This window comes from Hetaerina americana, unplaced genomic scaffold (assembly GCF_022747635.1).
Source record: "Hetaerina americana unplaced genomic scaffold, ioHetAmer1.1.p SCAF_1, whole genome shotgun sequence".
In the NCBI taxonomy this organism is placed as follows: Eukaryota; Metazoa; Arthropoda; class Insecta; order Odonata; family Calopterygidae; genus Hetaerina; species Hetaerina americana.
This window is the reverse complement of record NW_027286069.1, coordinates 85246873-85263331: the sequence shown is the minus strand read 5'-3', so window position 1 is coordinate 85263331 and position 16459 is coordinate 85246873. Positions and strand designations below refer to the sequence as shown.

The 16459-nt window shown below is 38.5% G+C and overlaps 2 protein-coding genes across 2 annotated transcripts; both read left to right on the top strand.

The window, feature by feature from the left end:
• Positions 1 to 2040: 2040 nt before the first annotated feature.
• On the top strand, positions 2041 to 4448 carry LOC139688668 (larval cuticle protein A2B-like). Its single transcript, XM_071586252.1, has 2 exons — positions 2041 to 2052; positions 4047 to 4448. Exons 1-2 carry the CDS (start codon positions 2041 to 2043, stop codon positions 4446 to 4448), a joined length of 414 nt encoding a protein of 137 aa, XP_071442353.1.
• A 4593-nt stretch (positions 4449 to 9041) lies between these two features.
• Positions 9042 to 11954, top strand: LOC139688586 (larval cuticle protein A3A-like). Its single transcript, XM_071586161.1, has 2 exons — positions 9042 to 9053; positions 11328 to 11954. Exons 1-2 carry the CDS (start codon positions 9042 to 9044, stop codon positions 11952 to 11954), a joined length of 639 nt encoding a protein of 212 aa, XP_071442262.1.
• Positions 11955 to 16459: the final 4505 nt, after the last annotated feature.

Here is a 16459-nt window from a genome sequence, read left to right as displayed (position 1 = left end):
AAACATTAATTTCCTTTTTCCTCACGCCACTTTATTTTCTTCCTTATAAGCTACGATCGTGAAAATGTAATCTGAAGTCACATATTATATTTGTTTCATAATGTTGTCATAAAGACGCTGCTCCATGACATCATGCCTAAGGAATGACGACTTTGTCATATTTAAAACCTATGAAACAGGGATATCACCATTTGGCTACTAGATAATGAGGATGTTAGCTTAAATTTAGATATAAGCCTAATCTTTTACGTCTCGGGGATGACTCGGGTTCTGAAGTGCTGGAGGGCCAAGTTCTTTCGTGGATGACCATGGTCACCAATGTTAAATTGCACTGCACAATACATGGAAGTAAACTTTAACTTTCAAAGACCCTAGAAAGGACGCATGCAAGGGTTACTTTGCTTAACAAGACAAGACAAGCCAACGACCTTATCACGAATCATGGCTTAAATTCACAGGCGATCTACAATGGCACTGTGAACAGAAGTCAGCCGCCACTTGAATTATACTGAATGACCTAATAGTTTTAGTCTCTGGATAAAGCAAAATGCGTTCAGTATCCAAGCAAATAACGTTCTTGCGTGCGAATAAAATAATAATAGTTCCAATAGCTTCACACCTATTATCATCCAAAAATCAAACACAATAGTCCTTGACCAAAACTTTATCCTCCTTTTACCCTCAGAGACGATTTATTCCATTTTTTAAAATGTTTGTTATTCAGCATATTCAAACCCCTTCTTTTTCAAACCTAAACAGAAAATATTAGACAATAGGTAAAATATAAATGAAGTCTTAATGACAGACGCAAGGCTTAAAACAAAGTGAACACCAGCAGAGCAGAGACGAAAATGAAGCCAGGTGCCGGGTGTATATATATCCTTATAACATGGCGGGGCTGAGTGAGGCGGTAGTGGGGGAGGAAGGGCGAGGTAGAAGGGGAAAAGAAAGGTGGCTGGATACTAGAACTTATTATCAACTACTACGAGCAGAGCTGTTCATACAACTATTTAGCAAATCCTACACAGATTGAACCCATATCATGACAAACTGCTTAAACATAACGGAAAAATATTGTAAGGTTCCTAAAAATTGTCAACGTATTTCGGAGAAAGAAAAAAAGTCTATACTTCACCCGGAACTCTATACGTTGCGAAATCTGGCCTATTAAATGGACATACGTCACTGAAATTCAATTGAAAGGTGGCGATGACTTCGTAGCATGATTCAACGTGAGCGTAACATATAATTCTCCAGGAAATATATTAAAATAAATAAAAAACAAAGGGTCTCACTATGAGGGTGAGGCGGAGAGTGTGCGCATAGTAAAAAAACGACTTGGAAATATTATTGGAGGCTTTGAAGTCTCTGGGAATCCAGCGCAAAATAAAAAGGCAGAAAAATGTAGATAAAACATTAATACGTCCACTGAAACGTTAAAAAAATACATATGTACATTATTAAACGATAAGGACGGTGATGATTATTAACAATATTTAGCAGTTTTGTTTCACAGCATTAAATAACGCAATGTTATTATTTAGGATATTTATGGTTTTGTGTAAATTATTTTAAAAATGTTGACTAATTACAGAGAAAACGACGGTACACAAAGTTCATCAATTTCCTTCCATTTCACAAATTAATAACATTGGTGTCCCTGAAGTAGGCCATAATAGTTTCACAGAAGACATCTTCTAAAAATTTAGGTCGTTTTTTTTAGCTACCATACGAGTTACATTATTCTGTTTCGTCGGATAGCAGAGTCAAATTGGTAGCAAGGTCAAAAGGCGACAAGGTGTTGGCTAATCGAGATGGGAATAAACCCCACCCGAATCACAATTAGTTGGGAAAAAGTCCAGTTTTCAGGTTGGGCCGGATTCTCTTCTTATGGCATCGGAATAATAAATAATGTCGAGGAAAAAAAAGTTGTTGACAACGAGCCGACGAAGGAGGTGGAAGAATTCGGTTGGTATATAAGAGCAGAGGCACCAAAAGGTAGTATCACAGTTATCCCTTGAAACTCAATCGGTCTCAACCATGTCTCTTAAGGTAAGAACACCGTATTTTAATCCTAAAAATAACCCGAATTTTTCCTCGATAATTCAAGTATTTGAAAGATTAGAATAAAATTCGTATTAAAGATAGTTTTAAAATACTGTATTCAGAAAAAAAACACCTGAGGAAAAGAGATTGCGGAGTTAAGGCTTTGCATACATAAATTTTTAACACCGTCGAGGCATTTATGCAGTCCAACTACAAGCATCGTACTCCGTATATAATAAATGTGAAACTCCAATAGCCGTAAACAGTTTACCTTTCTAAACAAAGTAAAAATGAAATTAATTGGCTAGCGCCAGTTCTTCGGATTGCCCTTACCCTTTCTCACTTCGACTTATGTTGTAGTGACGATTACCCTTCAGTACGCTGAAGAGGGCTACTTTGTGGCCGAAATACGCGTATTCGTATTCACCTTTCTTATCCTCTCCTTTTTTACCTTTTACCCCTTTTACCTACCTCATTATCCTTTTTTACCTTTTACCCCTTCTTGACTTGTGGCGCTAGCCAATTAATTTCATTTTTACTTTGTTTAGAAAGGTAAACTGTTTACGGCTATTGGAGTTTCACATTTATTATATATTACTAGCCGTAAGAGCTCATTTCTATCAATATCGTACTCCGTTAATGAAGTTAGAACCCAGCGTCAAAATTAGTGTAACTGCTCAAGAACGAAATGTAGAACTAACGTGTGGTGTGCATTCACTCCCTACAATTCACCCTAACGGTGACTTGAAGGGTGTAATGCAACTAAATGAATGTCGCCGTGCACATCAGTTCACTTATCAGTGACTAAAACAAAACAGAAAACGGGATATTTTTTGTCCTATACGAGAGGATACTGAAACAGAGAAAATTACGATGCCAAAGAAATTTGAAATTAGTCCTGATTGAATAACGTAACGAAATATTTCAATTAAATAGCTTAGAATTTCGTAAATGACATATTTATGGACTTACAGGTATACAATGGACTATTAATATCGTGTAATGGTATTATGATAAGAATATGGTGTAATATGGTATTACGATAGGAACCGGTAGCGAAATTCTCTCCTAAAGTATATTTTCCGTCCTTCAAAATACCCATTTTAACCAGGTAAGTGCGATATCCAATTACTTTCACTGAGATAATTGTACTCTAATTTTCCTATAAGAACAGAAAAATATTACAAAAGTTACATAGTTGAACTGTAAAAATAAACAGTATATTGAATAAAAAAAAGTTAAAATTGTTCGGATAGAACCGATAACGAACAGTTTTCACTTACTCGTAACGTCACTTCTACACGAGTAGGGTAGAATCGCCTTACCTGAAATAGAAAGAAACGGAATAAGTAATGTAACGAAATCAAAAACTTTGTAAGCAGAACAGGAATATTAATGTTTTTCAAATGAAAAAATAGAAATAATTCAAACGCTTGATTTCCCCACAAGTTTAAAAGAAAGATATTTAAACACATGATTACATAACAATGTCTAAAAATGCATCAATCACGATTGCTCATCAACATTTGAGTGAAATATTTCCCTTGAAAATAAAATTAATCGATAATCACAAGAAAGAAAATCGCCATTTCTGTGTTAGCAAAGCAGGATTAAAAGATAGGATGTATTCATTGAATTTAAATGAAATGAATAAACGACAACAAATAAACACTTAAATTCATATCGGAATACATTCTGACCATACCTTTGTACTCATACATGATTTAATTTTACATAGCCATTTGTGGGGACAATATTTAAGGCAAGAACAATAATATAATCAATAAGTATTTCGTGACAAATTAAACCTACACCTCAAATTTCAAGAAACTGCGGGAGATGTCGCAGTAGTTACTGTTAACGGAGTCATCCCCTAAATTTTCATTACAATGCACATCTAAACTTCTTCACATACAGTTACAAACTCAAAAAACTCATTGAACGCGAGATCGGCTGTGCCATAAATATTTATTAATTGAGCCACATGTATTTTTTCGCAGCTCTTCATCCTCGCCGCTTTGGTGGCCGTCGCCAGCGCTGGTGCCATCGGCACAGTCATCGACACCGACTACGACCCCAACCCTCAATACAGCTACTCCTATGACGTCCAGGACGCCCTGACCGGAGACTCCAAGGGAGCGTCCGAGACCCGCGACGGAGACGTCGTCAAGGGAAGCTACAACTTCGTGGAGGCCGACGGCACCCGCCGAGTGGTCGACTACACCGCCGACCCACTCAACGGATTCAACGCCGTCGTCCGCAACGAAGCCGCCGCCAAGACCGTGGTCGCCAAGGTGGCCGCCCCGGTCGCCGTCGCGCACCCCGTCGCCTACCACCAGCCCATCGCCTACCACCAGCCCATCGCCTACGCCTCACCCTTCCACACCAAAATCATTGGTTGAACGCCCAGAAAAAAATGAACCACAGCTCCGACGAAGTGTCTTTTGGAAATTATTTATTGTAAATATGTCAATAAAATCCTTTTCAACCTAAGAGCATGTGATTCCCTTCATTTTACTGCTATGACGTGACGAGATTTTAGAAAGTCGATTATGGGGAGGCATGACATGACGTTCGCATGACATTTTGAACCACATGAAATACCATGGTAGCCCATCTTTGACCATCAAACTTACCAACGCAACTTGATATTAAGGACTTGAGAGTCCTGATAAGCGGTCGATAATACATATTTTTTCTATATTTCATGTTTATGCGAATGAAACTGAACTGAATTTCCACATTCTTACTCTGAGTTTAAGCTTCATATGATTTATTTGTCACAACTGCTTTTCATCAGCTCAATTTGCCACCATATTTAGTCTAAGAGGCAGCTTAAAACTTAATTCATATTTAAAAATAAATAAACCATGTTCTGTCCCCATAAAAAATTAATTTTATTATTTTATGAAACAGAAATACGAAATTTTTGAGGTCGAAAAATGTCCGGTGTGTATTCACCCCCTTCTGGTGCGTATTCACCCTCCGCCACACCCTCGCGGTGGCTTGCAGGGCACATAAATAAATAAAATATTTGAATTAAAAATACGATAGAGTCAAAGTCGGAAATAATAAATAATTTTACTTAGCACAGACGGCTTGTAAACATCTTCCATGAATCGTTTTCCATAAAAATGAGATAGACAGCACACAATTTTAGTAAAAATTTTAGGGTAGTGCATCTCTATGTTAAGTCATTCAGGTATTCTTTAATTTTTTCCTCTTTTCTTATCAGATTTGCCTTAAATAATATAAAACAGTTTTCATCAACTACATATCTCCATTTATTAATAAATAAAATATAATAATTTTATATTAAAGTATTGTTCACTTACACCCCTCAATTACGTCGTAGATACAAATATTCTTCCTCCAACCAGAAATAATTTTATACTTACGTATATATATATATATATATATATGCATAGATATATGCTATGTTTAAGAAATAAGTAGGCTGTAGTATATAGTATTGCCGGTTAAGAGTGCGAGGTATCGAGTAAAAGAATCATCTGGAAGATAATTAAGCCACGCCACAGTATATTTTTTGTTCAGTAAATTGGCTAATATTGACCGATGACTAGAAACTGGTATTGTTGTTGGTTTCTGCCAAAAGATGAATTACGCATTTTCCTCGGTGGTTCTTCTGCTACATTCAGCGAGAGAGCTCAACCGATTAATTACAAGGTGACCTCGCTAGACCACTCAATGGAAATGCCAGCCCGGACGAGCCGAAAACACTTCTTCAATCTTCCTTTAATGGCCTCACGATGGTCTCATCGGCGCGTCCAAGAACGGCCGTGTAAAAGTAATCGGACCAGGTCAGGATGGCCAAACAGCGTTGCATCACGGCGGTCGAATAGATATTTGATGAGACGTGTGACGATAAACAGGTTCTAAAGAGAGCCTTGAAAGGGCGACATTACACGCGAAAATTTCCTCTACGTAAGTATCAACTAATAAAATCGCATTGAAAAATGTTTTATCGCCATGACCGAGTCAAAATAACTTTTATTTTCGTCGAAGTAAAAATATTAACTGATAACGTTCCCCATGGTTTGCAAGTTTCCTTCTCTAGTAAAAGATTAGCATTGCGTTTTAGATTACCCCGAATTTGGATGTGCAGTATATTTTGATTCCAGCATGCGTGTATATATACATATATATTTGCATATATATATATATATACATATATATATTTATATATATACACATACTTACATACGTATGTATATATATATATATATATATATATATATATATATACATACATATGTATGTATAAACCATAAACACAGTAATCAACCCGAAGGTCGGTTTAGTAGGTGATGGTAGAGATCACCCAGTACTAAGCCCTATACGGCGTGTGAAAATTCACACATCAGGGTAGGGGGGCCAGTTCGTGCCAGTCCCTGTACCGGTTATGGTTCCCCAGGAAGACCTGGTACCCGAAAAATCACTTTAGCTTGGGTGGAGCTGCAGGTGCCCAGAGTGCCTTGCCCGGGAATCGAACCCGGGACACTCTGGTCAGAAGCCCAGCGCTCTACCCACTGGACTACCGCGACCCATATGTATGTATATAGATACATATATAATATATTTTTATAGCACCTCTGAACTTATCTTCTTAAGCATATCTTTATTTCAACGAGTATAAGTGCGGTATACAGAGAAGACTATAGTGAGATTAATGCACACCGTAAGATAATCTCAATTATTCATCTCATTGACTATCTCAAATCATTTTTCGGCACATTGAATAAAGGTCATAATAGGTCAATAATATAATATGAATATAGGTCAATAATATAATAGGAATAAAGGTCATAATATAATATGAGGTAAACCTCATAATATATTCTCCAAGAGTTGTTTTTAAAATATATAGTACATATTTTAAGCCATACTATTAAGCCCTGGTATCAAAGAAAATACTAATGATAATAACTTTATGCCTAAAAACATGAAGAAAAAGAGGAAACTTTTTTCTGAATGTTCAAATGTTTTGTAGCAATAGTTGGCGTGTTTGGTGGATTATGACAGAAATTATTCATTGCGCATCATATTTAAGAACCCTGGCGGCTAGATAAGAAAGTCTCAAGAAGGCTCTATCTTCCTCTTCTTTAAACTTTCGTCATGGAAACTAGCCTAATGATGCCGATGAACTTCACTATTGTACTGTTAAAGGCCTACCGAGTGACCTGTCGAGCTAACGGAAATGTTACAGGCTGAATAACGTACGTTTGGCGAAGAATATTTCAAGGGAGTAACAAAAGTAAACAGTTAATAGTCGTTTTTGTTAAGGATTATAGAGATCTGTAACTGTGACAAGGGTTAAGGACTAACCACGAAAATAATTCACAAGGGATTCAAATGGTTCACGAATAAAAGCTAAAATTTAATTTCCACAGGGAGATCTAAGCAAGGAACATATCTCCGAAACAATCATCATAGCGCAAATGGACAGCTGGTTCAAGGATCCTACATTCATATAAAGTACCTCAAGCCTCGAGACATTATGAAAATGAGAATCGTGCAAGCCGAATCCTGGGTCCGATATTAAAAGTACCTTTTCGAACTACATAAAGTTTATTTACACACCCTAGCGGTGGCTTGGAGGGTACTAAAAATACTAAAACCAAACATATTAATATTTTATTTATAAAATGAAGTATTAAAAGTGACGTCTGAAAAAGTCAAATGTAAAAGACATAATTTGAGTGATTGTATTTAAGTTATTATTCCATTAAATTGCATTTAAGTTTCAATTCCAAATTATCCTAGGTATTGCCGCTAGAATCTGCTCCTGATCCATTTAGTCACTTGTATTAATATACGACTACAGTTCACACCGACGGTGATAGACTTCATTCAATGGAGAAAATATCACGTATCTACGCATGCAGACTAAATTTATCAATGGGATGAAAGTCAGAAAAAACGAGTTAAATTAGCAAAGATATTAAAATTACATAAAATATTATAATTTAAAATTGCATATAATCTTATCATTTAATTACATACCATATTAAAATCAAAGTTAACATTTTGTGAAAACGAAACTTTTACGTCTCTCATGTAATCATTTTCTTACTAAAATTTGAAAAAAACTTAATTTGAAAGGCATTCAAGAACAAAAAACAAATTCCGACAAGAAGGTACAACATCCGGTACCGACACATTTAAATTACGCGAATTAAAGAATCTTGTTTATTGACACTCACTTTGATACTGTGCAAAAAACCATTCTCGTAAAACGTTTTGCCAGGAAAGCACGAGCGTAGCTATTCTTCGACGTCATCTCAGTGTTGTCTGAGGTAAACTAGGTCTTTGAAGGATCTATATTTCCAAAACTACACATCTTGTTATTGATTCCTCATTATACATAAGAGCTTATTAATATTCACTCCGATTAACAACCTAAATAATCAGCTGGCTTAACCGAATGTACTTCATTTTCAGCGCAATTCATTAACCTTAACTTTCGTAGCTGTAGGACAAAATAGTCAAGAGTACCGAAAACTCAAAATTCATCAAATTCCCATTTCGAATGAAGCTGGGCCATTACAGAGGCATCACAGTAATAGGCATGCCGACACTAATGTAACGAAGCTTCATAAAATTTCTCGAGTTACTCACGCAACGTATTCCACAACGCCTACATTATTCCGAGAAAAGCGCGAAACTTAGGTGTTAAAATTTTTATTGCCACCACGCATGTTATTTAACTTGGTCACCTCACTTTTCCATGTCAACGGAAGGGTCGCGCAGCGTGCCTCACTCCACCCTAGGAATTTGATGAAGCAAAGGTGGTCAAACGGCCTCCAGAGTTTTTTTTATGGGACATCTTAATATATCACCTTGCATCACAACGTTCTGAGCATTCATATGACGAGGAAGATAAGAGGGGTCTGAGGGCATGCTCGAGTGTATATATAATGGACATCTCTGACCAAGGGATAACAGAGCAAATCCGGACTCACTCCCCTTAAGACATGGCATTCAAGGTAAGTCCCAGCTCATTTCTAACGTTTTGGATGGGATTTTCCGGGCTTTCCGCTCGTCTTACGTGCGAATAAGGTGGATCACAGAAAGTACAACATTCTAAATTAGTAAGGGAATACTTGGAATAACGTGCCAAACGGAAAGGACACTGTGTGCAAATCGAATAGTAGGATCGCGTTACTTCACATCAACACTAAATTTTGCGTGGCTTCGTTCATTTTTAAGCTTAATCATACTTGGAGTTTTATGTATAAAATAGGTAACGGCTATTGAAATACTGTCATTGTAAAAAAGAATTTAATACTATGACGGCGATTTTTCTTCGCTTTTGAATCGTATTAGTTCACTTACAAGTAATGCCGCACATTGAGAGATTGAAAGGCTATGACCCCCGCAATCCCCGTCTTCCTAGACCCTCATGCGACTGACAGGTCCATTGGGATAATAAGTAGGGGAAAGCGAACGAGAGGAAGAGAAAAAAGTAATTCTTGTTAAATCGTGAATAGAGGAGCTAGATTTAAAAAATGTTGTTATGTAAAACTTAGCGGTGAATCCAAAATATTAGAGGAGCTAGGCTAGGGAATCACTCACGGAGCGAAGATTAGATTACAATTTTCATCTCTTGCATAAATTGGAAGGATGTCTCTTAAGCAGTGGTATTAAAAATGTATTATTACTTCCATCCTATTACAACAGTAGGCGAGATCATGCCAGTAAAGTTGGAGAAATTAAGTTTAGAACAGATAGAGTTAAGATGTCATTTAATCCACGAACGTTCAGGAATCAGAATAACATTATCTGACCGCGGTAGGGGTAAAAATATTCGGGTCACAATTAGTCTGGTTTGTGTTAACCCCCTGCCACACACCCTAGCGGTGGCTTGCAGGGTACATCAATAAATAAACAGATAGCTAAGACGATATCTAGTTTTAATACCATTTTTTCCTCGATACATATACAGGAGAGATTAATGGTAATCCAACTGGCTTTATGACATAAGTACAATAGGATCAAGCTTTCACGAAGCCTTCATGGCTTTTCAAGATTACACTAAGAAAAGTGTACAAAGTTAAATTATCTCCCATAGCGAAATTGGGCACTTTTTACGAGATTCCGGATTGCAAAAATACTTTGAACGGTTCCTAGGATCCTAATGTTACATGTTTGCCTCTCAAATGCTTATAATTGTGTACCAGTGTTGCGATAAATGAATACGTCCACATTTCCAAGGTTCCAAACCAATTTTTCATGTCCAGTCTGATGTTGTGAAGTGTACATTTGGAAACGTTGGGGATATTTTTTTGTCCGCAACAATACTACTTTTTCCGAACTAGATTATCCTTCAAGCCAGTCCCTCCGGCCAGACGGAGTGGAGAGGCATGAAACTTAAAACAGAATTCAAACATAGTAACTTAAAAATATAGTTTATTGTGCCTGGGGAGATAAAATTAATTACTTATCTTAAATTCTGTGATTCCATAATATTTAGCATAATACTTTCAACTCAAAGCCGTAGTATGATCGCAGTTTTCGTGAAGCAATGTATCACACCATTGTGTGATAACCAATTGCTTGCTCAATATCGCTATCGTCTTTCAAATATCGTTAAATATTATAAGAATTTCTCTGAATGTGAGCTACCAGTCGAATGGCTACTAGGAAATGTGGAGTAATAAAAAAAATTAATTCGTGAAGATTCTTTATAGGGTAGAGTTGCCCTGAAAAACATTAGTTTTTCATGACTTTCTCAAAAGAGCCATAAACATGATTTTTATTTTAACGAAAAGCTTAAAAAAATTCTTGGAGTAAAATTAATGACATCCACACCACTTAAACTCGTGTTTTGAAATCGATAGTCAACGAAGAAGTTCCAACCCAGCTAATGACTTATCGTGAGCATTTAAATGGCCTCTGAAACTGAAATATGGGTCTCATCACCAGTTATAATGGCTATCTAGACGTTGTGAATCCACAAAAGAAGTTCCAGTAATCACTGCAGAATATAATTTATTAAATTTATTCCTAGTTAACAGTAAAAGGACCACCAGCGTAGGCTAGAGAAAATTTCAAAGAGAAACTTGGCACATCGTAAGGATTAGTCAACTCCTCAGAGTAACATTTATATATTTTACTATTATTAGGAAAGAGCACAAGCCATATTGGGCCACTGGAGCAATTCATACGGTTGTGAAACGGACACGCGCCAGCGAGAGCAAGTTATCGAGAATATTCACATCTATGCATTTTCTCTCTCCTGTCCCACCCCCTCCCCATAGCTCCTCATCCTTGCCGCCTTCTTGGCCGTCGCCCGCGCTGGCGTTATTGCACCGGTAGTCGCCGCCAAGGCCCTCGCCGTCGACACCGACTTCGACCCACACCCGCAGTACTCCTTCTCCTACGACGTCCAGGATGCCCTGACCGGAGATTCCAAGGGACAGACGGAGACCCGCGATGGTGACGTAGTGCAGGGGAGCTACAACCTGGCCGAGCCCGACGGCACCCGCCGCATCGTCGACTACACCGCTGACCCAGTCAACGGATTCAACGCCGTCGTCCGCAAGGAGGGAGTCGCCAAGGCGGTGGTCGCTAAGGTGGCCGCCCCTGTAGCCGTCGCCGCCCCTGTCGCTGTCGCGCATCCTGTAGCCGTCGCGCATCCCGTCGCCGTCGCTCATCCCGTGGCGGTCTCGCACCACCCCGTCGCCGTCGCCCACCCCGTCGCCTACGCCGCACACCACCCAGTGGCGGTAGCGCACCACCCCGTGGCCGTCGCGCACCATCCCGTGGCCGTCGCGCACCCCATCGCCTACGCCACCGCCCACCATCCAGTGGCGATCGCTGCCCATCACCCCATTGCTTACGCTGCAAGCCACCCCGTGGTCTACAGCACCGCTATTCACCACTAAATCGCCAAGTCCGTCGCACGCATCTTCATGTTCTCGCGCCGCCACGCCATGGGAGATACGTCATTGTTCGTCTATGAATGCCTAATTGTAAATATCTAAATAAATATTCATGAAGTAATAATAAACCGATTTTTTTAATTTTTTAAAACGTCTAGCAACAACTGGCATCACTCCTCTATTTGGACCAAGTCGGAATCACTGGACGGATTCAATCGGCCCTTGATATTTAACTCTACCCATTCTATGGGATAAAGTTTCAGGGTAAAGATACATCAGGGCGTGCACTATTCGTAAAAAACAGGCGAGAGTTTCAAATGAAATTATACAAGTATAAGTAAAAATAATTTCAATCCATATCCCGTATTCACAAGAAATGAAATTTACGGGATCGTGCTCCGAAGTAACATTTTTGGAAGGCATAAAATTCAATGTCACTTCAAGGAGGAAAGAATCCCGATTGTGTAGATATAAAAATAACTATCTATTTTGAGGTTAGGATGCCGAAATGTTAGGCCTTGTTGAACTTCTATTTTGGCATCTGTTTATTAGATGAAAATGGAGAACAAAGGCGATATCTATTTCGAAGCCTGAATTTGAACATCGTTATTATTATTTGGTAGTCCACCGCTGCAGGTAGGTTCTAGGTATGCGCAAACCTATAACCCTTAATTTCTTAGCTTGGCCAAACATAACACAACCTGACATCTGACACTAAAATTATTCCTACTAGAATACCACACACTTACTCGCTCCCTTCATTCCGTCAAACAAGCCCATCATTTTGTCCTCCTTCCTAGTTTGCCTAACCGTCTTCTTACCAGCACAATCTTCAACAGCCCACAGTTTTTCAAAAGGCTCTGCATTTGAATATGCGGTATACTTAATTCAGCTCTCCATGAAGGTTCGACAGCACCGGTTGGGCTACTGGTTTTCAATTTTAGTCAATGAAAACTTCGTATCCATAAACGAAAACTAAATGACAGAGACGGTGTACACAGTAAACTAAAAAAAATGTTAGAAGAATAGAGGTAATCACTGTGACGTCAATTGTTTATAAAGAACGACTGACTCTCATTAAAACCGGATAAAGAATTATGACAAAAGTTAGATCATAATTATACAATCTTAGTCCCCTCGAAGTAATAACCCAAGGGGCAAACATATTGCAGGACAGTTGGGGCTTACACGGACAACTCTAATTCATCAAAAGCAAGAAAGATCAAACCGCAATTAGTAAAGTGATACTTTAAGGTGAAATCCCAGAGAGCTGAAGAACAAGATGTTTTCATGATAAAAAAATATATAAACACTGTAAATAACTATTAATTTTCAATAACTACGAGGATGATCCAAGTCAAGATGACTATTCAAACACAATTGGTGGATAGTATGATGCTCACGAATGTGTGACTTCAAATTAAGCTATCAAATTGTTATCCTTCCCATTGTAAAAAAGAGCGAATGATCAGAATTGTTATTCCCAATATTTTACACGGAAAAAAATTAAAGGCAAGAAACTTGTTCGTCGGATTCACTCCGAATCATTGTTCTCTGTATCTAAAAAGCATTTGGACTAATTCCGTCGAAAGATAAACGCCAGCTAAATTTCAAAGAAAGATAATAGGATTGTTTCAGTTCCTGTAGGATCGGAAGTAATTTTGATTATGATCAGGTCAACTTGGTTCCAGTAGGATTAATGGGATGAGCTCGCTGAAATGAGCCCTTCACCCGTCTGAGTCATTCATTAGAACGTTCGATTCACTTAGCTGCGAGGGTTGCATATATATTAGGATAACATAGTTTCCTCGAAATTTCGAAATGATTTCATTTCCGATTCCTTCCGTCACATTAAAGCAAAGGAAGACTGGATGATTATAGATTACTTTACTTCTTTGCACTTTCAATATAAATATTGCCAGATGGCGAACACATTATTTGATTAAATAAATCCATGCCAAACCATTCTGGCAAGCATTTAAAATGTTACTAAGCATATGCATACACATACAGGTATAGAGAAAATGGAAATACATCATTGTCAGAACCTAATTGTGATGACGACCGTGCCGTCGAAAAATCAACTAGATATGCGAGTGTCCTTTCTCAGTGTTTATGAGTATAATTGTTTCAATCAAAGTTATTCAGACCTGGTGCGGCAGTGTCAATTCCTTTTTTCAAACGCAAATAGCTTTCACGAGAGGCAGTTATGCTGCCGCATATTGTATGTATGTATGTATGTATGTATATGTATATATATTTATATATCTATATATATAAAATATACACACACATAAATATATATATATATACATATATATATACATATATATACATATATATATACATATATACATATATTTTTTTTTTTTTAAGTAATCTACCGGTTAAGGTAGGTTTTTGGACGGACACAACTACCAAACAAATATTTTATTACTCCTAACAAAACACAAAATCCATCATCCTACTCTATATCAGGTCCCTCTTCATCTCTGAGTACTTTCTTCCTCCCTTCATCCCGTTCAACATCCCTATCCTGTTCCTTCCCTTTCCTCTTTTGCCCAACATTCTACCCTCTATCACAGTCTTCAACATCCCACTGCCGGTCAATACCCCCTTCAACCACTTCTCCTGCCTCCATAGGATTTCTCCCAACAAACCCCTCTCTTCGCCCACCATACCAAGTACTTCCTCATTTGTTTTCTTCTCTGTCCATTTCACCTTCTCCATTCTTCTCCACACCCACATTTCAAAAGCCTCCAATCTACGTCTATCCTCCTGCTTCAATGACCACGTTTCCGCTCCGTACATAGCTACGCTCCATATCAAAGTTTTTACGAGTCTTTTCTTAACATCCTTACTCAAAGTCCCTGTCATCAACTCCCTCCTCCTTGTGAAAGCCTCTTTGCCTAGCGCAATTCTTCTCCTTACGTCCCTACTACTTTGACCATGTTGGTCCAAAACACTACCGAGATACGTAAACTGTTCTACCTGCTCTAGCTTTTGCCCTCCTATTTTAATGTTAAGCTTGGCCTTTTTCTTTCTAGAAAATCGCATAACCTTTGTTTTATTAATATTGATTTTCATCCCATACCTGTCGCACTGAATTTCCAATTCACTAAGCAATGCTTGCAGTCCCTTGGCTGACTGACAAACTAAAGCTTGGTCATCAGCAAACCTAACTGATTTTACGAATTCCCCGCCCACTTTCATTCCTACCTCGAGTTCTTCCCATGCCTCTTTGATCATTTCTTCTGCGTACAGGTTGAACAGCAACGGTGATAATGGGCAACCCTGCCTTACACCCCTTCCTAACACTGCCCATCCTGACTCCCCGTTTCTCACCCTCACCTGAGCAGTCTGAGACATGTACAGGTTGCGGATAAGCCTCCTTTCCCTCCAATCTATTCCTATTTTCTGCAATATACTCATTAGTTTTTCCCAATTTACTCTATCAAACGCTTTTTCGAAATCTACGAAACAGGCAAATACCTCCTGGTTGTGTTCTATATTCCTCTCGATTAATAATCTCACTACTGCAATGGCATCACGCGTACCTCTCCCCTTCCTAAACCCAAACTGATCATCCCCTAAGTAATCATTTGCCCTACTCTCTATCCTTTTGTTTATGATCCTGAGAACAACCTTAGCTGCGTGGGATATCAAACTAATTGTCCTATAGTCCTCACATGACGTGGCCTTTACCTTTTTCGGAATAGGAACTAAAACTGATCTAACAAAGTCTTCCGGCCAGATTCCCTCCTCATAAATACTACGGATCAGCCCATATAGCCTCTTCCTCCCACATTTTCCCAAGCATTTCAAAAGTTCCACGGGAATGTTATCTACCCCCACGGCCTTATTTAGTTTCATCTCCCTTAATGCCCTTTCTATCTCATTGTCTAGTATGCCTGGACCTAAGCTATCTTCCTCTACGTCATGTTCCTTTTCAATGTCTAACTTTGTTGGTCTAAGCTCTTTACTATACAGTTCTTCTACATATTCCTTCCATCTCTCTTGGATCTTTCCTGCGTCAACTATTACCTTACCGGCCTTATCTCTAACTGCTATCGTTGATCTCCCTTTCTTACTTCCCGATAAAGATTTAACTATGCTGTAAAGCGCACCGATTTCCCCCTTCCTCTGCAGACTTTCCATATCCTCGCACTGCGTCTTCCACCATGCTTCCTTTGCTTTATTTGTTGTCCGCCTCAATTTATTGTTCAATTCTTTGTACTTCATTTTGCCTAATTCTGTATTTATATTCTTCCATTTTCGCCGCTCATCCATTTTTGTAATCATCTCATCCGTGATACATGGTTTACGAGTCCTTTTAGCGTTAACGGTTCCAATAGTGTCTTTTGCCGCTTTAGACAACCCTTTTTTGATACATTCCCATTTTTCTTCAATAGTACTTAGCTCTTTACCGTCCTCCATGATTTTCTCTACCGCCTGTTTGTATTCCTTTCTTTTCAACCCATTTAATGCTTCTACATTCCATTTTCTAA